The sequence below is a fragment of the Microtus ochrogaster genome, chromosome 5 (genome assembly GCF_000317375.1).
Source record: "Microtus ochrogaster isolate Prairie Vole_2 chromosome 5, MicOch1.0, whole genome shotgun sequence".
Classification (NCBI taxonomy): Eukaryota; Metazoa; Chordata; class Mammalia; order Rodentia; family Cricetidae; genus Microtus; species Microtus ochrogaster.
This window is the reverse complement of record NC_022012.1, coordinates 30,884,045-30,908,135: the sequence shown is the minus strand read 5'-3', so window position 1 is coordinate 30,908,135 and position 24,091 is coordinate 30,884,045. Positions and strand designations below refer to the sequence as shown.

At 38.3% G+C, this 24,091-nt stretch overlaps 1 protein-coding gene and 1 non-coding gene across 2 annotated transcripts in view; both read left to right on the top strand.

Moving 5' to 3' along the window:
- Ccdc15 (coiled-coil domain containing 15) overlaps positions 1-24,091 on the top strand; it is a 71,215-nt gene that overhangs the window by 38,733 nt on the left and 8,391 nt on the right. The window contains exon 12 of the mRNA XM_026778956.1: positions 967-1,070. Coding sequence (XP_026634757.1) covers positions 967-1,070 — 104 coding nt within the window. The remainder of the gene's footprint in view (positions 1-966; positions 1,071-24,091) is intronic.
- On the top strand, positions 5,234-5,306 carry Trnak-cuu. Its single transcript has one exon. It is a non-coding gene; the product is annotated as a tRNA-Lys (tRNA).

Here is a 24,091-nt window from a genome sequence, read left to right as displayed (position 1 = left end):
CAGAAATTCCAAAGATGTTATGACATTATAATATGCTTAACTTTTCTTTTAGGCTTGTAGGTTTTGAGATGCACATGTTTGATCCACGTGAATTTCTCTAGCTGTGTATATTTTCCACTATAGCTTACTTATAGGAGTACTTTAAATGTATGGCTTCTCTTCCTCTTCAGGTAAAAAGTACTCTACCAGTTTTAAATCCTGGCCATGGGCTGATGTCAGATGAGAAACATTTTTTGATGCGTCTTCAATAATGAGAGTCATTCTTCAGATTAAGGTTCTTTCACCAAAGAAGTCATATATTGACCTAGTGTATGTGTAGATATGTCATCCCTTTGAGTAGCTTGTGTCCTTGAAAGAGAATATGTAAATCCCAAAGTATAAACAGATCATGCATAGTATAGTAGCACTTGCTTTTATTATGCTCATTCTGTTTATTAGCATGATACCCTGATAGACTTGATCCCTCTGCACTTCTTATCATGTGTGGTAGGCTTTGTGATGTGATTTTAGTCTTTACAGATTCAATGGGCTATTGTTCTATTATAAAATGCCTGCCTTTCTTTCTCAGAGGCCCTCCTTTTATGATACTGCTTGAGAACACAGAGTAAATATAGTATGTACCTTAATTGTGTCAAATATAACAATTTCCCAGGTACTATTGACAAGTGGACTACACAAGGTCAAACTAATACACTGTTTTTTCTTCAGATGATGTTTTAAGTATTTCAGCTTTTACTAAGGGCAAACTAAATTTGCATTTTCACTGGTTTGTCTATGAACAAAGTAGCTATGTACTTGAAAACATGCTTTTCTTATTGTATGTACTGCTGTTGATACAGAGGAAGTTGATGACTTTATCACATGTAACCTCATTATCTGACAGTTTTCTTCTCTTTAGAATAAGAATATTGTCCTTTGCAAAGCTGTCTGTGAATAGGCTAGATAATTTTAACTTCTTTCCTTTAGCGTCAAAAGCAATACTTGAAACACAGGAGACTTTTCATGGATATTGAGAGGGAGCAAGTGAAAGAACAAAACAGACAAAGAGAACAAAAGAAGAGAATTGAAAAGTAAGTTCTTTTGATTCCCATTCTAAGGCTTAAATAACTGCTAAGGTAATGTTATGCTTGCTAAGACTAATGGTTAGAAAACATCAAGTTTGGGCTTGAGGTATTGCTCAGTGGTAAAATATCCTTAGCATTCACAGTGCCCTAGGTTCAGTCTCCAGTTACCATGCCACTCACTGTCCCAAAAGGGGGGAAAAAGAGGAGGAGAAATTACCAGGTAGCAATTTTGTGGTTTTGCCTTCTGAGCTAGACGTAGTCACTTTTGATCTAAAGTATTAAAGATATAATTAAGTATACGCATACACACACACACACATATATAATATATATTTTTTTTTCTTTTCGAGACACAATCTTACTTTGTAGGAACGCACTGTGTAGACCAAGTTGTCCTCAAACTTGTAGTCATCTCCCTGCATCAACCTTCCGAGTGCTGGGATTATAGTTGCACTACTGTGTCTTTTGGATTTTTTTATACACTTAATATTTTAGAACAATTTTTAGTTCATAGCAAAATTGAGCAATAAAGTTCTCATATACCTCTTGTCTCCAGACATGCACAACTTTCCCACTACTTCAGTTTTTTACATTCGAATAGCCTACATCAGCACACTGTTACCCAGAGTTCATGACATGCTTTAAGATTCATTCTTGATTTTGTGTATTCAAGTATATAGTAATGAAATGGGTTCACGCACATATTATACAGATTATTTCCATTGCCTTGAAAACCTGTGCTGGGCCATTTCCCCCCTCTCAAGGCCCTTAACCTTGGCAATAGCTTACCTCTCATCTGGCCTTGTGAGTTTTCCTTCTCCATTGTGTGTGTAAGCTTTTCAGGTTAGTTTCTTGTAGTTATTGATATGCATTTAAGTTTCTTTCATTGCCTTTTCATGGGTTGATAGCTGTTTCTTCTACAAATAGGGTGTGTGTGTGTGTGTGTGTGTGTGTGTGTGTGTGTGTGTGTGTGTGAGAAGAACTCTGATGCACATGGAGGGCAGAAGTTTTCTTTCATCCTAAGGATCATTCTCAGGTTGTCAAGCTTGGTGACAAACTCCTTCACTGGCTGAACCAACTTGTTAGCCAAATAGCTGTTTTAAAAAATATATAATAAAAAATTTAATTAATAATCTGCTGTCTTGATGTATCCCTGTTTTACGTTATCATTTGACCTGCTGAAGGACATCTTTGTTGCTAATAAGATTTGGCAGTTTTGAATAAAGCTACTATAGCAAACTACTATGTAAATTTTTCTGAGGGCATAAGTTACTGGCTCATTTAGATAAATAAATAAGAAGGACTGTGATCTCTGGATCATAAGCAAAATGTGGATCATGTACTTGTCAGTATTTGGTGTTGTCAGTGTTTGTGGTCTGTTCATTCTAATAAGTATATGTGTTAGTATCTCAGTGTTATAACTTTATTTCCTGATGATCTATGGCATGCAGTATCTTCTCATATGTTTACTTGCCATCTGTATATCTTCTTTGGTGCTATATTTATTCAGGTCTGTTGCCTATTTTTCACTTGGGTCTTTTGTTTCTATTTTTAGTTTTATAGTTTTATTAGTTTTTTTCATACAATATATTTTGATCATATTCTTTCCTTTCTTCAGCTCCCCTTATCAACCCAACTTTGTGTTTTCTCTCTCTTTTTCTCTCTCTCTTAAAACAAACCTAAAAAAAAATCAAAGCATACTTTAAAAAAGCAAACAAAAAGATACACACACACCAAAAAGTGCTCAAAAATCCATGTTTTGTGTGTGTGTGTGTGTGTGTTCAACTACTCCTGAGCATGGGGCCTGCCCTTGAGTTGGTTGATAATACCCAGTGAGACTCTATTTGAAAAATCTAGCTTTTTATTTCCTATCATGTGTCAGTTGCAAATAACTTCTTGGTTAGGAGTGGGGCTTTATGCCCATGTCCCCTTCTCAGTTGTGGAACTTTCTGGTTTGAACCTGTGCAGATCCTGTGCTTGCTTTCATAGTCTCTGTGAGATCATATGTTGTTTCAGCTTTATGTCTAGAAAATGTTTTTGCCTTAAAGTCTTCCCCTACCTCTGGCTGGCTCTTACAGTTTTTCTGCCTTCTCTTTACATAGACCTCTGGGCCTTAAGGAAGAGGGGTTTGGTGTAGACGGATGTTTCTGTCCTGCCTGGTCCTGCAGCCATTCAATCTCAAACACACAGAGGTTTATACTAATTATAAACTATTGGACCTTTTAGCTCTGGATTATTATTAACTAGCTTTTACAACTTAAATTAACCCATAATTCTTGTTTATGTTTAGCCACATGGCTTGGTACCTTTTTTTCAGCAAGGCATTCTCATCTTGCTTCCTCTGTGTCTGGCTGCTGACTGACTCTCTACCTTTCCTCTTCCTGGAATTCTCTTAGTCTGATCACCCGCCTATACTCCCTTCCTGGCTACTGGACAATCAGCATTTTATTAAACTAATAGGAGTGACAAATCTTTACAGTGTACAAAAGTGTTATCGCATAGCATTTCTCCTTTTTTTCTTTTCAAAACAAAAATTCTGAATCTGATCTCGTTTGTTTAGCTCTTTTCCTGACCATTATGCATAACAACTTGTAACCAACACCCTAAACAAAGACAAACACCTATTATCCATTTTTTGGGAATGTGGGTGTAGTTTCCTAGGCTACTTCCTGCTGATTGGGGGCACTGGTAATCTTACTAGGATTGAAAGAAAATTTAGGGTTATGGTCAAGTCCTGACTGGAGTTTTTTGTGAGGCTGGATCATCTCAGCCAGCAGCCTTGAGACTTTTCTGGATGTAGAACTCTGAGGAAACTGCAGCACAGATGCTCTAAAACGTTGAATCATCTGGGATGTCCACTCCTATCAGAGATTTTTTTCAGCAGGTCTTCCTCAATCAAACCTGATTTTTTTCTTCACCCAGAATGAATTTACAGCCTCTTATTTCCTGTGGAAATAAAAGCAGAATCTCTCTCCCAAAGTAACACATCTTTTGACTTAAATTTTGAAGTCAAGGCATTTTCAAAATATAAAGGTTGGATTAATCCAGCAGCATTTATCATCAGCTGTCTTTTAGCAGTTGTTGCTCCTTACTCAGCAGTCAAACAATGAAAAGAAAACACAATAACATACAATTTTCAGACTCTCTGTGTATTTATTTTCCATCTTTATGTGGATTTTAAATCTCTACTTATTTTTATTTTTAATTTTTGAGACAGGATTTCTCTGTGTATTTTTGGCTGTTCTGGAATTCACTCTGTAGACCAGACAGGCTGGCCTGGAACTCACAGAGAACCTCCTGCCTCTGCCTCGCAAGTGCTAGGATTAAAAGCATGTGTCACCATGCCTAACTACTCTATTTCTTTTTTTTAAAGGGCTTTCTCCTTTTTCTTTTTTCTCCCAAGCCCACACGTATTTTTTAACGCATTGTTTTTTCATCTGAATCTGTCTTTCCGGTATAGCTCTCACTCACATTGTCTGACCACATAAATCTTTCATCTGCTAAGCCATATGGCTAGGATGAAGGTGGCAGCTTTGGTGACTAGCTTGGCCCATTCCTTGACTTCCTGAGGGTCTAGCTTCATGGTGGAAGTATTGGCAGGAACCATGTTTATTGTCACAACTCTGTAGAGTTTCTGGGTTCATGCCACCACCAAGAAACTTGATGCCGGCTGTTCATGAACACCATTTAAGTGTATGGTGGCAGGACCTCTTAAAAGAGCAACCATGCAGTTTTTGCTGCTAATACTGAATCAGGAAATCTCTCTTAAAGGAATCACACCTAGGGCTGGAGAGATGGCTCAGCAGTTAAGAGCATTGCCTGCTCTTCCAAAGGTCCTGAGTTCAATTCCCAGCAACCACATGGTGGCCCACAACCATCTGTAATGAGGTCTGGTGCCCTCTACTGGCCTATAGGCATACACACAGATAGAATATTATATACATAATAAATAAATAAATAAATAAATAAATAAATAAATAAATAAATAAATAAATATTTAAAAAAAGGAATCACACCTTTGCTTACCACCAGCCAACAGAGCCAACTGGAGAAAAGACAGTTACCAAGAAACTGTACTTGACTGTTCTTGTCTGTCTAGAAACCTTTTTTAAAGCCTTCTCAGGCTTTATGTGGAAATTCCTACCACACATTTGGGTGCAATTTGTGAAGCCCAGCTAGCTCAGTTGGTAGAGCATGAGACTCTTATTCTCAGGGTCATGGGTTCGAGTCCCATGTTGGGCACCATTTGTAGATTGAAGTTTCTGTCCCATCCAGTCCTATAGCTGTTCAGCCCCAAAGAAACACACAGAGACTTATATTAATTATGAACTGTTCAATCTATTAACTCAGGCTTATTATTAACTAGCTCTTAAAACTTGAATTAACCCATAACGCTTGTCTGTGTTTAGCCACATGGCTTGGTACCTTTTCTCAGTAAGGCATTCTCACCTTGCTTCCTCTGTTTCTGGCTGGTGACTGACTCTCTGCCTTTCCTCTTCCCAGAGTTTTCTTAGTCTCATTGCCCTGCCTATACTTCCTGCCTGGCTACTGGACAATCAGCATTTATTAAACTAATATGAGTGACAAATCTTTACAGTGTACAAGAGCATTATCCCACAGCAGTTTTTTAAAGACATCTTATTTAGGGCTGACTGTTCTGAAGTCTCTCACTCCCTGCACATTGTCTATTTGTGGATCTCCATGTTAATTTTCATTTATTGCAGGAAGACTTTTCTCTGATGAGAGTTGAGTGATGTCTGCTCGATGGGTATAACAATGTATCGTTAGGTATCATTTCTTTGCTATGTTCTTTTAGCAGAGTAATAGTACTGTGTTTTCCTCTAGGCTCATGGCCTATCTAGTCTCAGGTTCTTGGCCACTTTAGCAGTGTCAGGCATGACTTCTGTCCTATAAAGTGGGCCTTAAAAACCAATCAAAAAGCGACTGGTTACTCCCATAGCAGTTGTGCCACTGTTGCATCAGTATACCTTGCAAGTAGGTCTCTGTTGTAGGCAATAAAGTCTATAGCTGGGTGATACTGATGTTTACTTTCTCCTCCAGCACCATGCATACAAGTCAGGAGAGGTGATACACCAGCTCTATTTCTCTGTTTTTAATGACATTGTTTCCTTATTTTGACTTTGAGAACTTTTATGTATATGTTGAGTTTAAGATCTTTGTAAAATCTTTTTAAATACTTTTCAGTTTCTGTCATGTCTTCTCATTCTTTTGACAATGCCTTTTTCAGAACAGAAAATTTTAATGGTCTAGTTTATCATTTCTTTCTCATGGATTAATTCTGCCATATCTAAATCATCTTCTAGGAACTATATGGTTTTTATGTTTGGCTCTATAATCCATTTTGAGGGGCTTTTATTATTGCCTTTTGAGATAAAGCCCAGACTTGTCTAGAACTCAGTGTATCTAAGAATGATCCCAAACTGCTGTCCCTCCTACCTGCACCTCTCAGTGCTGAGATTACAGTTCTTGATCCCACCATGCCTAGTTTAGAGGTGGGTTTTTGTTGTTTGTTTTGTGATTTTTTGAAAATAGGATCTTGCTATACAGTTCAGATTGGTCTTGAACTCATAGTCTTTCTGTTTTAGCCACTGAATCTCTGGGATTATAAATAAGTGCTATCATGCTTGAGTGTACAGTTTGAATTAAGTTTTTATACGAAATATAAGGTCTTTGTTTAAAATAATTTTTGTATGAAGATACTCAGATTTTCCCAGCACCACTTATTGAAAAGACTGTCTTTTCTTCATTGTGTTACTTTTGCCCCTTTGTGAAAGGTCAGTTGACTGCATTTATGTACTTCCATAATAAAAATCTCTGTTCTATTTTATTGATCTATTTGTTCACTCCTTTTGCAAATACTACACAGTCTTAATTATTTTAGGTGTTTAGTAAGTCTGAAGCTTTAGCCCTCCATTTTTCTCCTCTTAGATTGTATCTTTACAAGGTATCTAAAAAAGGTATCTTATCTTTTTACAAACTTTAGAATTAGTGTGTCTGTGTCCATAAGATTACTTGCTGAATTGCACCGGAATTCCATGATCTGTAGAAAAGACTGGGAGAATTAACATGTCAACAGTACTTACCATTATAATTTTTTATGTTTTTCTAAAAATTGATTTAATTTGTGTGTATGAGTGTTTGTTTACATATATGTCTATATATCACATGCATTCATGTCTGTTGCTACATAGGCCAGAAGTGGAAGTCAAATCCCCTGGAATTGGAGTTATAGACAGTTGTAACAGCAGTGTGGGTGCTGGGAATCAAAGCAGAGTCCTCTGGAAGAGTGGCCAGTGCTCTTAAAACTGCTGAGCCATCTCTCCAGCTCTACTTTCTCTCTCTCTCTCTCTCTCTCTCTCTCCTCTCTTCTCTCTTTCTTTCTCTCTTGATTACTAACACACACACACACACACACACACGTGTGTGTGTATATATATATATATATATATAAAATTTTTCACAATCTGCTTTTTCCCCTGTTCCTTATTGACATGTAGGAAAATGACTTTTTATAGATCTCTCTTCTTTCTTTCTTTCTTTCTTTCTTTCTTTCTTTCTTTCTTTCTTTCTTCCTTGATTACTAACATATATATAATTTTTTACAATCTGCTTTTTCCCTGTTCCTTATTGACATGTAGGAAAATTACTTTTTAATTACTTTTTATGTAATCCTGCTGTTACTATTCGTTTCAAGAGTGTTTTGATGATTCTTTTAGAATTTCAATGTAGATGAATATATCATCTTTTTGTTTGTTTGTTTTTTGTTTGTTTTTTGAGACAGGGTTTCTCTGTAGCTTTGGAGCCTGTCCTGGAACTAGCTCTTGTAGACCAGGCTGGCCTCGAACTCACAGAGATCTGCCTGCCTCTGCCAACTGAGTGCTGGGATTAAAGCTTGCGCCACCTCCGCCCGGCGAATATATCATCTTTAAACAAAGACATTTTTTTCCTAGTCTCTAACCTTTATTTCCTTTTCTTGTCTGATTGCATTTGCTGAAACTTCTGGTGCAGTGTTGATAGAAAATGGTTGAGGGACCATTCTTGGTTGCTCCTGATCTTAGAAAGGAAGTTTAAATTTCCCACCATTAAATATGATCTTAACTGTGTTGGGGTGGGGGAGTAGGGCATATAGAGGTCAGACATGAGTGATGTTAAGTGTCTACCTCTGTCACTCTCCACCTTATTTTTGAGACGGAGTCCTTCACAGAACCTAGAGTTTGACTTTTTTTTAGCTAGGCTAGCCCCCCTTGAATCCTCATTATCCATTCCCCAGTGCTGGGGTTACCACCTCTGGCTTTTACACAGGTCCTGTTGCTTGCAGGCACTCTATCCACCAGGCTGTTTCCCTGACCATCTGAGATGGATATAATACCCATCTTGTGGTGTAATAATTGAATGAAATTGAGAAATATATATATAAAGGAGTTAGTATTGTATCTGACATTTGTAAAAATCACAGTAAGGAGTCTCTATCACTGCCACAATGTTTAATGAATAGAGGACAGACCGATGGAGAAAAGGAGACCAAAAATGTTGATTATATTGCTGAGAGTGGAGCAGGCATCATCTAGGGCTGTAGTAGGAGGCCGCTTACGCATTCCTGGCTGCCCAGACCACAAAATAATCACTCAGAAACTATATTATTTAAACCATTGCCTGGTCAATCACTTAAGCGTATTGCTAGCTAGCTCTTACATCTAGAATTTTAACCCATCTCCATTATTTTATAGTTTACCATGAGGCTCATGACCTACCAGCAAGGTTCCAGCTGGCATCTTTCCCCTCTGGCAGCTCCATAGCATCTCACAACTCTGCCTTCTTTCTCCCAGCATTCAGCTTCCCCCTGCCCAGCTCTACTCTGCCCTATCACAGGCCAACTTCTTTATTCATTAACCAATAAAAGCAACACATATACAGAAGGACTTCCTACATTATAGGGCAAGACTTCTTAACTTTTCATTCTCAGTACCCATTTTTATGCAACCCTGGGCACACAGTTTTATAAGTAGTATATATTTATTTCTTTGATATAAACTTTTGCCACATATTAAAGACAAGAGGAAATTTTCATACTAATGAAATGAATGTGCTTATTTTAGTTTTCCATAAAAATTCAACGTTGATTTGAATATTTGACCTTCAGGATGTAGAAGATTTTCAACATTTTTCAGATTTGATATTTCGATTTCATAATCATTAATTCTGGGAATGTGTTTCAGATAATTATGTAGTACAAAATTACTGAAGTGTGTTCAGAGCCTTGGTAGATGATGCTAGAAATTTTTTTTTTTTTATTTCTTTTGGTTTTTTGAGACAGGGCTTCTCTGTAGTTTTGGAACCTGTCCCGGAACTGACTTTGTAGACCAGGCTGGCCTTGAACTCACAGAGATCCACCTCCCTCTGCCTCCCAAGTGCTGGGATTAAAGACATGTGCCACCACCACCCAGCTAGAAATTCTTTTTTAATCCCAAATGAAAATGTATTTAATAGTTTTTTGATGTTGTTGTGTCACTGGTATTTTGCCTGCATGTATATCTGTGTGAAGTGTCAAGCCCTAGAACTGCATTTACAAACAGGTGTGAGCCACCATGTGGTTATTGGGAATTGAACCCAGGTCCTCTGAAAGAATAGCCAGTGCTGTGAACAGCTGAGCTATCTCTCCAGTCCCCATATTTAATAATTTTTAAACGAAACCCTAGTTTGCAACTGTAACAACAGCTTTTAAAATTAAAGTATTTTAACACAGTATAATCCAAAGGTTTACTAATTTGGATCCTACTAGTTGATACTGTCTTAAGATATAATAATTTGCTGGGCAGTAGTGGTGAATGCCATTAATCCCAGCACTTGGGAGGCAGAAGCAAGCAGATTTCTGTGAGTTCCAATACAGCCTAGGCTATATAGAAAAACCCTGTTTTGAAAAACAAACAAAAAAGATATAATAATTTGATCCTAAGGAATGATACAGAAAGTCTTTGTTTTAAGAGCAGGACACTCTATGAAAAACACTACAGTTTGCAATGTAACAGTAGTCATAAATCTCTGCTAAGGCTTCAGGCAGTGCTTAATGGCATCACATGGCTATGCACAGTACAAAGTGTCACTAAGTTCAGAATCAAGGCTGTGGGGAAGTGGTGATGTAATTTTGAATTTTCATCATTAGGTATTCAGAAACCTTTCATTGTTGCCAATTTTGTTTGTGTCCCCTCTATTAAGTTGTATAATCCTGTATGTAAGTGTGGCTCACAGTTTCAGAAATTGGGAGCTGGAGGACCATGACGACCAAATTCCCATCCTGAAGAGTACTGTCATCTTTCCTATATTTGATAAATAGAGATATTTTGTGAGCACAAGGAGCTGGTCATGGAACCAGTGAGTCTTGGCCAGGGACACTAAGGGCTTAGCAAATGGGGTTGAGATAGAAAGAGATTGTGTGTGTGCATATGTGTCAGGCTAGGTTAGTGGGTCCTAGGGAGAATCCTTATGAAGTATAGTTTTTTGTGTATTTTTTGGTAGAACTCTACTTTAATATTTCATGGATCCGTTGTATTTTTTTTTCCTTTGAGGCAAGTTTTCTTGTAGTCACGGTTGATTATGTAGTTGAGAATGACTTTGAACTCTTGACCTTCTTGCCTGTACGTCTTAATTACTGAGATTGCAGGCATGCATGGATTGAACACAAAACTTTGTGTATGCTAGGCAAGAAATCAACTAACAGTACTGCATCTATAGCTTCAATCTTTATGTTTTTAGTGTTCTTTAGAACTGTTCTTATATAATCTTACTCAATAACAACATTAGAACTTAAGTAAGGATATTGGCTTTGAGGAAGTCTGTAATACCTATGCTAGATTTATCTTACTGTGTCTTATCTTTTAGCCATAATTATGGTCTGATCAATATCAGAGCTATCTTCTAATTCTTTGTGTGTCCATCAGGTTAAAGACAGAATAGAAATGTATTTAGCTCAATTTGTTTCACTGAACCAATATTTCTCTCCTATAGGTTTGATGCCTAACCTAAATCTTATGACATGTGGCATAATCAATGGAGAATTTTTATTTAGCAAGACAACTGACTTTTAAAGAAAAAAAAGGTTTTTAGTCACTGTTTTCTACTGGATAATCTTCCTCTTCTCCTAGATTTATACTCAGAAAATAGTATGAAAGGTGCTGGTTGTTTTGCAGGTGACATCAGAAGACTTAAAATCATGTTGTTGACAAATAGGTTAATTTTTTTTTCTTTTTGTTTGTTTAAGAAACCAAATATGCATTGTAGGCGGTCCTTCTATTTATGTGTTGCTTTCATTGGTTAATGAATAAAGAAACTGCCTTGGCCTTTTAATAGGGCAGAACTTAGATGGGGAAAACAGAACTGAATGCTGGGAGGAAGAAAGCAGTCAGAGGGAAGTCATGGATCCTCTGCCTGAGATGGACACCGGTTAGAATCTCTGGTAAGCCACTGCTACGTGGCGATACATAGATGGGTTAAACTAATATGTAAGAGTTAGTCAATAAGAAGTTAGCCGGGCGGTGGTGGCGCACGCCTTTAATCCCAGCACTCGGGAGGCAGAGGCAGGCGGATCTCTGTGAGTTCGAGGCCAGCTTGGTCTACAAGAGCTAGTTCCAGGACAGGAACCAAAAAGCTACGGAGAAACCCTGTCTCGAAAAATAAAAAAAAATAAGAAGAAGAAGGAGAAGGAGAAGGAGAAGGAGAAGGAGAAGGAGAAGGAGAAGGAGAAGGAGAAGAAGAAGAAGAAGAAGAAGAAGAAGAAGAAGAAGAAGAAGAAGAAGAAGTTAGAGCCAATGGCCAAGCAGTGTTTTAATTAATACAGTTTCTGTGTAATTATTTCAAATGTAAGCTAGCTGGGCTGCCGGGATGAACAAACGGCCCTTTCTTATAATGCATTCTTTGATGGAGGTTGTGTATTTTAACTTGAATGCAAAAAACACTTTCAAAAATAATTATGGATTGGTTTTGTAAGCATGAATTGATTTGCTTCTCTTTGCCCACTTATAAGAATGAAATTATGTGGTTTCCATTAATTTATCAGCTGCTTATTGTGCTACTACTTATTGCCAGGTGTGTTATATTTAGAGATATGAGAAATGACAAACACAATTAGAGTTTTCAAGAAACCTATAGGGTAGATTTGGCTGAGGAATAGGGAAAAGTTAAATAAGTAGATCACCATCATGCTTTGTAATAAGAGTTACAAGGCTCCACTCCCAGATGGCTCCTGCCTCATTATATAATGAGGATAACATGATGGACCTCTTTAAAGGTGCTATGCTGATTAAAATAAGACAGTATCTTATATAAATGATTTGACATGGTGTCTGGAACATGGTGCATTTTCAGTAGGTGATAGTGGCTGCTATTATTATAAGAAACAAAAGAATATGTGAGAGCACAGAAACTAAAGTTGAGAGCCTGGGTGGCAGAAAGGGGAGACTTCCCAAACCTAAGTATTGAAGAATTACTAGGAATGGCATGAGATAAAGATGGAATTTGAATGGGGACGGGAATTGTAGGTTAAAGGAACTAGCATTGCAAAAGTGGTGGTTTGTGAGACAATATGACATTTCTAATGTAATCAGAGCTAAATAAATGGCAAGATTTGAGCCTTAAGACGTAAAGACAAAATCATAAAGAGCTTAGTGTGTCAGGAGGAAGTTGGACTTTATACTGAGAACAGTCAGGAGCCCAATTAGAGGCATTGTGGGAATAGATAAGACTAGCTGCTAGGAGTTTGTTGAAATAAGACAAGAAAAGAATGAAATTAATTTTAAAAGTATGGATTAAACCCTAATTGGGAGTTAGTTGCAGTACTACTGGGATCAGTTGGTTCAGACATCATTCATGGTAACAGTAACCAGCAGTCGTTAATGTTTACACCATTAGGTGTGACTTTGGATGCTTTAGAAGTTTTAGCTCATTTGCTCATTTCAGTGACTTGATAAGGTAGATTTTATCGCTTTTGTTCTAAGTGATCTGCCTAACATAAGATTACATCTAACCAGTGGCAAAACTGGGGCTTTGTCCCAGATTTGGTAGTTCCTTTGCCTAATTTTTAGAAATGTTTAACGTGGCCTGTCACACGTGAATAGGCCAAGGTGGTAAAGAGTAGAAGGTAGTTTTAAGAGAGGGATTTAAGGATGATACCTAAATCTGTGGCTCGTGCTTCCAAATGAATGAAGTACACATCTCCCAAGAAAGACATACATAAATAGAGGATAAATTTAAACTGGGGCCTATGGGCTTGAGGTATGAAAAAAACATCCAGTAAATATTGCAGTAAGAAATGTTAAATTCTTCTTCCTATTATTATCATTGGAGATGGGAAGATAGAATCTATGTAGCTCAGGTTGGTCATGAAGTCTCTGTAGCCAAGGATGACCCTGAACTTCTGAACTCCCTACTTTTGCCTCCTGGGGGGCTGGGATCCCAGGTGTGAGCTGCCATGCTGAGTATCCAGCCCAGGGTTTATGCCATGCAAGCATCCTACTAACTGAGCTATATTCCCAAACCTTGTTAAATTAATTGGTAAGGAATAATTCTTTCAGAGTTATGAAATGGGAGTCATGGAAAATGTTGAACAGGAAAAGAGTATGAACAAAGGCTGAGACTGTGCTAGGTGCGGCTTTAGGATTTAGTCTTGTGGAGCAAAGAGACAGACTTACATCTCCTTGAGAAGGTCTTTTTCTAGCAGAGCAGCTCTTCAGTTATGAATAGGCCTGTTTCTCCATTTTAGAAGAACTCCTTTTATTTGAATGTATTATTATTGTTGGTAAGTTTCTGTAATTACACAGGAAGAAGGTTCAGGAGTCAAAAGATAACCCCTATTTTTAGTTCTGTGTCTTTATTTTGGTTTCACTTTGTAAAGGATTAGTGATATGAATGGCCGTACAATGTGGAAGAGGACTGTTATAAGAAGAATATTGTAGAACATGATAGTACACACCTTTAATCCCAGCACTAGGCAGGCAGAGGCAGGTGGATCTCTGTGAGTTTAAGGCCAGGCTGGTCTATATATTGAGTTCTAAACTAGCCAAAGCTACCTAGTAAGACCCTGTCTCAAACAAAGCAAAACAAAACCCCACAAAGTTTTGAGTTGTTTCCTAAATTGTCTTATTGTTTTTATTTTGTTTTACGTACATATTCATAATGATACCACTTTGTTTTTAGAGTATACTTCATAAGTGTAAATATTAGTATCTGCTTGTTTAGTTGTGCAAATGCCCAGTATATTGAATTTATAGACCAACTTGCAGTCTCTTGGATCTTTACTTCTTTTTTTAGAAAAATTGACATTGGTTTCAGAATACTTTTCCTTATTACCAGAGAAATATTGTAATAGCAGTCACACCATTGTTTTGGCCTCCTCTGGCTTCTATTGTTTACTAGTAAAGGCGTGTTTGCATAAGATGTGTTGCAGACATTAGAGAATAGAAATTTGTTTATAGAGCATTTGTTTCTTAACCTTTGTAGCACTATCATTTTGGATTTTATGCTCCTTTCTGAAAGTGCTCTGTGGTGGTTAGTCTTATCCTGAGGAAATATCTCTGAGATATCCAGTGGAGATGTCAAATTGACAGGTAGATTTGGATCTCAAAGCCGTAATCTATGGCACTGCTATGGCTTTGTGAGTTACAGGTGACTGTGGGTGGTAACTGAAGCAGAAGCCAAAGATTAAGACTGGGGTGAGAGAATGTCATGTCATGAGAAAGAAAATACCTACTAGAGCTTGAAGATAAGCTTGCAAGGCAGACAGGAAGGGATGGGTCCAGAGAGGGGCATGAGGAAACCTGGCAGCAGAAACAATGCCCTCAAAGGCTGAGAAAAAAAGCTTCAAGAAGGAAGGAGTAGTTAGCAAGTCAGTAAGGTCAGGAAAGTGTTCCCACAGTTCCTCGGCCTTTTTTTTTTTTTTAATTTAGTGCTCCCCATAGAGCCTTTTTAGACGTTTCCCCAACACACCTTCAAATCTTAGTATACAGATAGAATGCATTTTTGTTTATATACTGTGGCTTTTTGGAGTGTCACAAACTATTGTAATACTTTAAATTATTTGTCCATTTGGGACAGCGTTGCCTATGCAGAGAAAGCATGCACCAAGTGGAGTAAGTGACCTTAAAAAACTGTTTTTTACTGGAGTGCTCCATCTGTAAGCTGTTTCAGAGGGGGTGGAGGCAAAAAGGTGAGATAACTGACTGAAGAGAACATCTAAGTGGAGGCAGGGAGTTAGTTAACGTCGTCAATTCTCCTATATCAGGGTTACCTACGATTTCAGCCCAAATAAAGAGAACCATCCAAAGAAGAAGGAACTTCATATGAGATTGTTTATGATGCTGGTTGTAGTGCACAAGCTAACACATGGTTTGAATTTGATGATTATCTTTTCTGTTGTCATTCACTTGTTTCTGTTTATATTTCATTATTGAAAACCTCACTCTGCTTCATCAGGAATTACTGACCATAACAAATTTGAATGTCCTCAAAGTATGTTTCTTAACTTTGAAAAGTTCTTTGGTCAGTGGTCAGAACCCACTCATAGGCACTCCAAAAGAATGTTTTACTAGCCCCTGAGTGTTCTCAGTCCAGTCGAGTTGATCAAGATGAGCCATTACAGAGCAGAGTTGGGGAGGAATACTTGTTGACCATCATGATGTTGCATTCTTAAAAGCACAGGTCACCATAGCATGGTTCACAGTATAATAATTAAGAATTAGTGAGCAGGGCTGAAGAGATGGTTCAGTAGTAAGAGTGCTAATTGCTCTTTTAGAGGATCCAGGCTTGATTCCCAGGACCGGCATGGTACCTAAAAGCCATTTGTAATTCCAGCTCCAGGGGATCTGATGCTATCTTTTTACCTTGGTGGGTACCACATGCATATGGTGCATGGAAAAACATGCAAACTAAATACGCATACACATAAAAATAAAGAAATTTTTCTTTAAAAGTGAAAAAAAGAAAACACAAGTAATCTGGGCAGTGGTGGCACACACATTTAATCCCAGCACTTGGGAGGCAGAGGCTGGTGGATCTCTGTGAGTTCGAGGCCAACCTGGTCTACAGAGCAGGTTCCAGAACAGCCAGGGCTACACAGAGAAACCCTGTCTCCAAAAACAAAAACAACAAAGAAGAAAACTTAGATCCTAGCCACGCACCAGTGATCTTAGGCTCGCCTGTTGAGTTGGCTCTCTCAGTCTCCTTCCGTTCTCTAACTTAGGTTGAGAGCCGCATAGGTTAAAGTCAGCACCGCCTCTGTGTGCCTGTGTGGGTTTTTCCACATCACCAGCTCACATTCCCAAGTTCATTGCCTTTAAATCTTGATCTTCCCTGGTATAAAGAGATTCCCTGTGCCCAGATTGCAGTGAGATTTCTCACCTCTGCCCTATTACACCTTTATGTTGTGCTGCAGTTTCAGTCATACCATAAAAACGTTTTTATGCGCTTTGAGAAATACTCAGCTTAGATTTATAGGGGTAGCTCAGAAAATACTAGCAAATGTGGGAAGGCAGTTGTGAGAAAACCCTTGTATAACATGGCCTTGTTTCTCTCTCCTGGGAGTGGCTAGTGGTTAGCTATCAGAATACGGATGAGTTAACTGCACACTGACAGCATCCATGCTGATTTTTCTAGTTTTAGTGTTGTAGTATGGTGTCTAGATCTTAAATTTAACCTAACAAAATGGAGGCTTTAATTTTCCCCTGGAATTGACAGTTTGCCACACATAGATAGAGGCTTAGAATTTTTAGCAGTCTTGCTTTATTCAAGAAGCATGAGTCTAGGGGCTAAAGGGTTAAGAGTTAAGGGTTCAGTGGTTAAGAGCACTTGGTTGCTCTTGCAGAGGACCTGGTTGGGTTCCCAGTACCCACATGATGGCTTATAACCACTCCAGATCTAGGGTGTCTGACACCCATGTACATGTGTATATACAGACAAAACACTTAGACACATAAAATAGAATAAATAAATCTTTGAAAAATATTTACCAGTACTGGGGTTACAGACACATGCTGTTGCACCTGACTTTTTCGTGGGTACTAACAATCCAAACTCAGACTCTCATGCTGGTATGGCAAACACTTTACTGACTGAGGCATCTCCCCAGCACCAAAAATTGGTAAGTTTTGACATGTATAGCACATGAAACCACCACCACCGGTGTCATGATAGTAAACATACCTGTTGTGCTGGCTAGTTTTATGTCAGAGTCATCTGAAAGGACGAAACCACAACTGAGTAAATTACTCCATAAGGACATTTTCTTAATTAGTGATTGATGGGGGAGGTCCTGGCCCATTGTGAATGATGTTATCTCTGGGCTTGGTAGCTTTGGGTTCTAAAAGAAAGCAGGCTGAGCACTCTAGAAAGCAGCAACCTCTGTGGCCTCTGCTTGAGCTCCTGCCTCTAGGTTCCAGCCCTACTGGAGTTCCTGTCCTGACTTCCTTCCGTGATAGACTATGCTGTGAAAGTGAATGTCTCATAAATCCTTTCCTCTCCAACTTGCTTTTGGTCAAGGTCATACATAGCAATAGTAATCCTAACTAGGGCAGCTGTCACCCTCGGGACTTTTGTCATATGACCTTTGGAAGACTTCTGCACCCTCTACCTCTAACACAGGCAACACTGGTTTGCATATTTTAGAGTTATATTCAAGCACACTTTGGAGATACTATAGGTTTGGTTCCCAACCACTGTAATAAAGTAAATATCACAAAAGACAGTCACATGAATTGTATTCCCAGTGCATATAAAAGTTATCTTTATTTTATACTATAACATCACCTATTAAATGTGTAATAACATTGTATCTAAAAATATAGAATGTATACACTTCGATTAAACATACTTTAGTAGATGGCATGGTGGTACACACCTTTAATCCCAATTCTGGGGAGGCAGAGGCAGGAATATCTCTGTGATTGGAGGCCAGCCTGGTGTACAGAGCAAGTTCTGGGCCAACTAGGGTGACATAGTGAGACCCTGCCTCAAATAAATTCTATATTAGTAAGAAATCTTGACAATCATCTGAGCCTTTAATTGTAATCTCTCTTTGTTAGTGGGATGTCTTTTCCTTGTGTTAATGACTGCTTACTTATCAGAAGAATGGTTACTGGATATTGAAATGGCTATGGGAGTTTTTATTATTTAAATTATTTTTATTTAGAGACAGGGTCTCTCATTCATTTTGTAGTCCAGGCTAGATTAGAACTTTCTGTGTAACCCTTATCAAGCCTTATCTTTCTCACATACCCAAATTAGCATACTTGGCTAACAGTTTCTTAGAATGAGGTACCATTAACCGACCCTTGTTTACATGAAAGGTATGTTTTGGCACATGGTACTACTTGATAGCATTTGCTCACAGTAATCTTTTCCAGAACACTTACAGCTACTTTTCCCAGGTCCATTAGATCTATCTATCCACAGGAAGTATGGGAATAATATTGATCTCTTCATATATCCCCATCAGAGCTCTTGGAGATCCAAGTTCATCGTCAACAATGAGTAAACTGTTTTTTTCCAGAAGAGCTTTTTGTTGTTTTTTGTTTTCCCTAAGAAGTACTTATTGGCAATCTTACCAAAAGCATTCTACAGATTCAATGCAATGCCCATCAAAATCCCAGCGAAATTCTTCAAAGACCTCAAAAGAATGGTACTCAACTTCATATGGAAAAGCAAAAAAAACCCAGGGAGCCAAAACAATCCCGTACAATAAAAGAACTTCTGGAGGCATCACAATCCCTGACTTCAAACTCTACTACAGAGCTACAGTACTGAAAACAGCCTGGTATTGGCATACGAACAGACAGGAGAACCAATAGAACCGAATAGAAGACCTGAAGGTCAATCCACACATCTTCGAACACCTGATCATTGATAACGAAGCAAAAAATATCAAATGGAAACAAGAAAGCATATTTAACAAGTGGTGCTGGCATAACTGGATATCAACATGTAGTAGAATGAAAATAGACCCATATCTATTACCATGCACAAAACTCAAGTCCAAATGGATCAAAGACCTCAGCATAAAGCCAGCCACACTGAGCCTTATAGAAGAGAAAGTAGGAAATACACTTGAACACATTAGCACAGGGAACCACTTCCTAAATATAACCCCAGCAACACAGAGAGAAACAATTAATAAACGGGACTTCCTGAAACTGAAAAGCTTCTATAAAACAAAGGACACGATCAACAAGACAAAATGACAGCCTACAGAATGGAAAAAGATCTTTACTAACCCCACATCAGACAAGTCTGATCTCCAAAATATACAAAGAACTCAAGAAATTGGACACCAAAAGATCACATAATTCAATAAAAAAAAAATGGAGTACAGACCTAAACAGAGAACTCTCAACAGAGGAATCTAAAATGGCTGAAGACACTTAAGGAAATGTTCAACATCCTTAGTCATCAGAGAAATGCAAATCAAAACAACTCTGAGATTCCATCTTACACCTGTAAGAATGGCCAAAATCAAAAACACTGATGACAACTTATGCTGGGGAGATTGTGGGGAAAAGGGAACACTTTTGCATTGCTGGTGGGAATGCAAGCTGTTACAACCCCTTTGGATATCAGTGTGTCGATTTCTCAGAAAATTAGGAAACAACCTTCCTCAAGACCCAGTAATACACTTTGTGTATATATCCAAAGGATGCTCAATCGTGCCACAAGGACGTGTGCTCAACTATGTTCATAGCAGCTTTGTTTGTCATAGCCAGTACCTTGAAACAACCTAAAGGCCCCTCCACTGAAGAATGGGTAAGGAAAATGTGGTACATTTACACAGTTGAGTACTACACAGCAGAAAGAAATAACGACAGCTTGAATTTTGCAGGAAAAAGGATGGAGCTAGAAAACATTATTTTGAGTGAGGTAACCCAGACACAGAAAGACAATTATCTCATGTACTCACTCATAGGTGGTTTTTAAACATAAAGCAAAGAAAACCAGCCTACAAACCACAATCCCAGAGAACTTAGACAACAATGAGGACACTAAGAGAGACTTACATAGATATAATCTACATGGGAAGTAGAAAATAGAAAAAGACAAGATGTCCTGAGTAAATTGGGAGCATGGGGACCTTGGAGGAGTGTTGAAGGGGGGAGAGGAGAGGCAGGGAGGGGAGCAGAGAAAAATGTAGAGCTCAATAAATAGCAATAAAAAATGTATATATAAAAAAAGTACTTCTCAACAGTAGGCTTAAACTACTCAGTGAATAGCCTGGGGATGTACCTCATTTGGTAGACTGCTTGCCTAGCAGATACACATCCCTGGGATGATCTCCAGCACCATGGAAACTACATGATGGCAACACACCTATGATTCCAGCACTTAGGAAGAGACAGAAGAACCAAGTCATCCTTGAAATCCATTTAGCCTTAGTCATCTTGACAACTGGGAGTGTTTTACAAGGAGGAGCCTCAATTGAAAATATACCTGGATCAAGTTTGTCTGTGGGTGTGTTTATGAGGAAATGTCTTGATTATTAATTGATGTAAGCAGCCCAGTGCATTGTGAGTGACATTGTTCTTTGGGCATGTAGTCCTAAGATGTATAAAAAGCTAACTAAACATGAGCCAGGGAGTGAGCTAGAGAGCAAGCCAGCAAGCTATGTTGGGATTAAAGGCATGCATCACCACCATCCAGCTAGATTTAATAGTTATCAAAGAACTAACTTTTCAATTCAGTATTTTTTCTGTTATCTTTGTTTTCCAGTTTGTTTCAGATCTCTGTATTTCCTTTATTATTCCTTTTCTGATACTTATCTTGAACTTAATTTTTCTCTTTTTATAAAGTAGAAACTAAGGTCTTTGATGTGGGGCCCTTTTTATTTTATTTTTCTAATATAGGCATTTAATGGTAGAAATTCCCTACTACATGCTCTCTTTTTAAAAGTTTATTTTATGTATATGGATATTTTGCTGCATGTATATCTGTGTACCATGTGTGTTTCTGCAGAGGCCAGAAAGGGCATCATCAGATCCCTTGGAACTGGAGTTGCAGACAGTGTGAGCTGCCATGTAGTGCTGGAAACCTAATGGGTGCTCTGGAAGAGCAGCCAGTGCTCTTATCCCCTGAGCCCTCGCTCCGGCCTTAACTAAATTCTTCGTGGCTGTATAAATCATTTCACTGAGTTAAACTTTCCTTCTAAATTCCACTTCTTTTTTCTCATAAGTTATTTGGAAGTATATCATACAGTTCCCAAATATGTTGAATTTTCTAAGAATTTTTATTCATTTCTAATTTAATTCTATTATGGTCAAAAGATATGCTGTACACTACTTGAATCCTTTTGAATTTATTGACATTGGTTTTATAGTCTAGGGCAGTGGTTCTCAGCCTTCCTAATGCCACAGCCTTTTATTACAACTCCTCATGTTGTGGTGACACCCCCCCAACCATAAAATTATTTTCATTGCTATTTCATAGCAGTAATTTTTGCTACTGCTATGAATTGATGTAAATATCGTTGTTTTCCAATGGTCTTAGGTAACCCCTGTGAAAGGGTCATTCAGTTCCCAAAGAGGTTGAGACCCACAGATTGAGAACTGCTGGTCATAGGGTATTGTCTATGTTGACAAAAATTTTCAAATTTAAGAGCTTTGCAATTGGAAAACTATTATGCTTAAACTCTTATTCTATAGATTCAGTTAGGTAAAGTTGGTTCATAGAGTCTACTGTATCATTTCCATTATTCTGTCTACATTACTTACTGTGTCAGTAATTGAGGAAAAGACATTGACATTTTTGTGTACATTTCATGTTTTTTTGGAGGAGGTACTCGATCCGAAGGACTTGGGCCCCCCATGTTTGTTTGTTCTTTGAGACAGGGTTTCTCTGTAGTTTTGGAACCTGTCCTGGAACTAGCTCTTGTAGACCAGGCTGGCCTTGAACTCACAGAGATCCACCTGCCTCTGCCTCCTGAGTGCTGGGATTAAAGGCATGCACCACCACCATTCAGCTATATTTCAATTTTTTAATGTTTCCTTATAGTTCTATACATGTGTGCAAGTTCATGTATATTTTTGATATATATAAAATATATATGAATAAAGATCATTTTTTAAATATATGTATAGGTGTTTTGCCTGCATATATGTCTGTGCACCACTTATGTGTTTGGTACATGAGGAGGCCAGAAAACAGTGTTAGATACCTTGAACTGGAGTTAAAGATGTTTGTGAACCGTTGTGTGCGTGCGAGCAGCCAATTTTCTTTCTTTCGTTTGTTTGTTTGGGGTTTTGTTTTTGTTTTTTGTTTTGTTTTGCAGCCTGTGTTCTTATGAATCATCCCTCCAGACCCGAAAACATATTTTTTGTGTGTAGTACTGTGGATTTATTTACTCCCAAGGTCTTACGCTTGCTAAGCAAACCCTTTATTACTGAGCTGCTAAATCTTACATACATTTTAATGTCTACTCTTGAGTTTAAAAATATTTGGGATATAGGCTAAGTGTGGTGTATAATCCCAGCAGCCTTAATCCTAGCACTCCGGAGACAGAGGCAGGTGGAGCTGTCTGAGTTCAAGGCCAGGCTGGTCTCTGTTGTGAGTTCCAGGCCAGCCAGACTTAACGTGATTAAACACTGTCTCAAAAATAGAAAAGAAAGTGGGGGACTGGTTCTGGATCTGTCTCCTTCTTTATATCTCATCATTTTCTTTGCTCTGAGATACATACTGGCTGATATCATATATACATATATATGATCTGTACTTGATATATTTGCACATATATGCTTCCTTTTAACTGCTCAAGTATACTGTACCTTTTTAAAAGTCATTTTATTTTTAAGTATTTATTCATTTAATGTATATGGGTGTTTGTGTGTGAGAGAGAGAACATGTGTGTGTGTGTGTGTATGTGTGTGTGTGTGTGTGAGAGAGAGAGAGAGAGAGAGAGAGCGAGCATGTATGTGGTACCATGTACATACTATGTGCAAGGAGGCCAGAAGAGAATGTCAGGTTCTCTGGGACTGGAGTTGGGTTTTTTTGTTGGTTTTTTTTTTTTTTTTTTTTTTTGGTTTTTCGAGTCAGGGTTTCTCTGTGGCTTTGGAGCCTGTCCTGGAACTAGCTCTGTAGACCACGCTGGTCTCAAACTCACAGAGATCCGCCTGCCTCTGCCTCCCGAGTGCTGGGATTAAACGTGTGCGCCACCATCGCCTGGCTTGGACTGGAGTTGTTAGCCACCATGTTGTGCTAGGATTGAATCATGGGTCTGGTAGAAAAACCAGTGTTCTTACCCTCGGAGGCATCTTTCCAGCCCATGCTTTTACTTTTTAAAAAGACGTCAAATTGTTTTCCATAGTGGCATGCCATTTTGAATTTCATTAACAAGGTTTTTAATTTCTCATATTCTTTTATTTTTTTTGTTTTCAGGCAAAGTTTTGCTATTTGCCCAAGCTAGATCCTCATTTCTTTACTTCTCGAGTAACTGGGACTATAGATACACACTACCATGCATAGTTTTTATATTTTCTTTTTCTTTCTTTTTTTGAGACAGAACCTCAATGTAGCTCAGACTAGCTTTGAACTCCTAATCCTTTCGCCTCTGCCCCCTATATGTTAGGATTACAGGAATGTACCACATACAGTTTTATGTGATGCTGGAAGTTAAACCCAAGCCTTCCTGCATGTTAAGCAAGCACTCCACCCACTGTAATACATCCCCAGCTCTTTGGGGTTTTTAATGTAGCAATCCTGGTGGATATTAAATGATCTTTTTTTTTTTTTTTTGTTGAAACAAGGTCTCTCTACATAGCTGTCTTAGAACTCAGTATATAGACCAGGCTGGCCTCAATAGAGATCCTCCTGCCTCTGCATCCCAAGGGATCAAAGGTGTGCACCACCATACCTGGCTAGATGATTTTATCTTGGTTGTAATTTTGAGTTGCATTTTTTTGATAGTGAGTCATGTTATTGTTGTACACACATCTTGGCCCATTTGTATATCATCTTTGAAGATATGGCTGTGGAATTTCTTTTCCAGG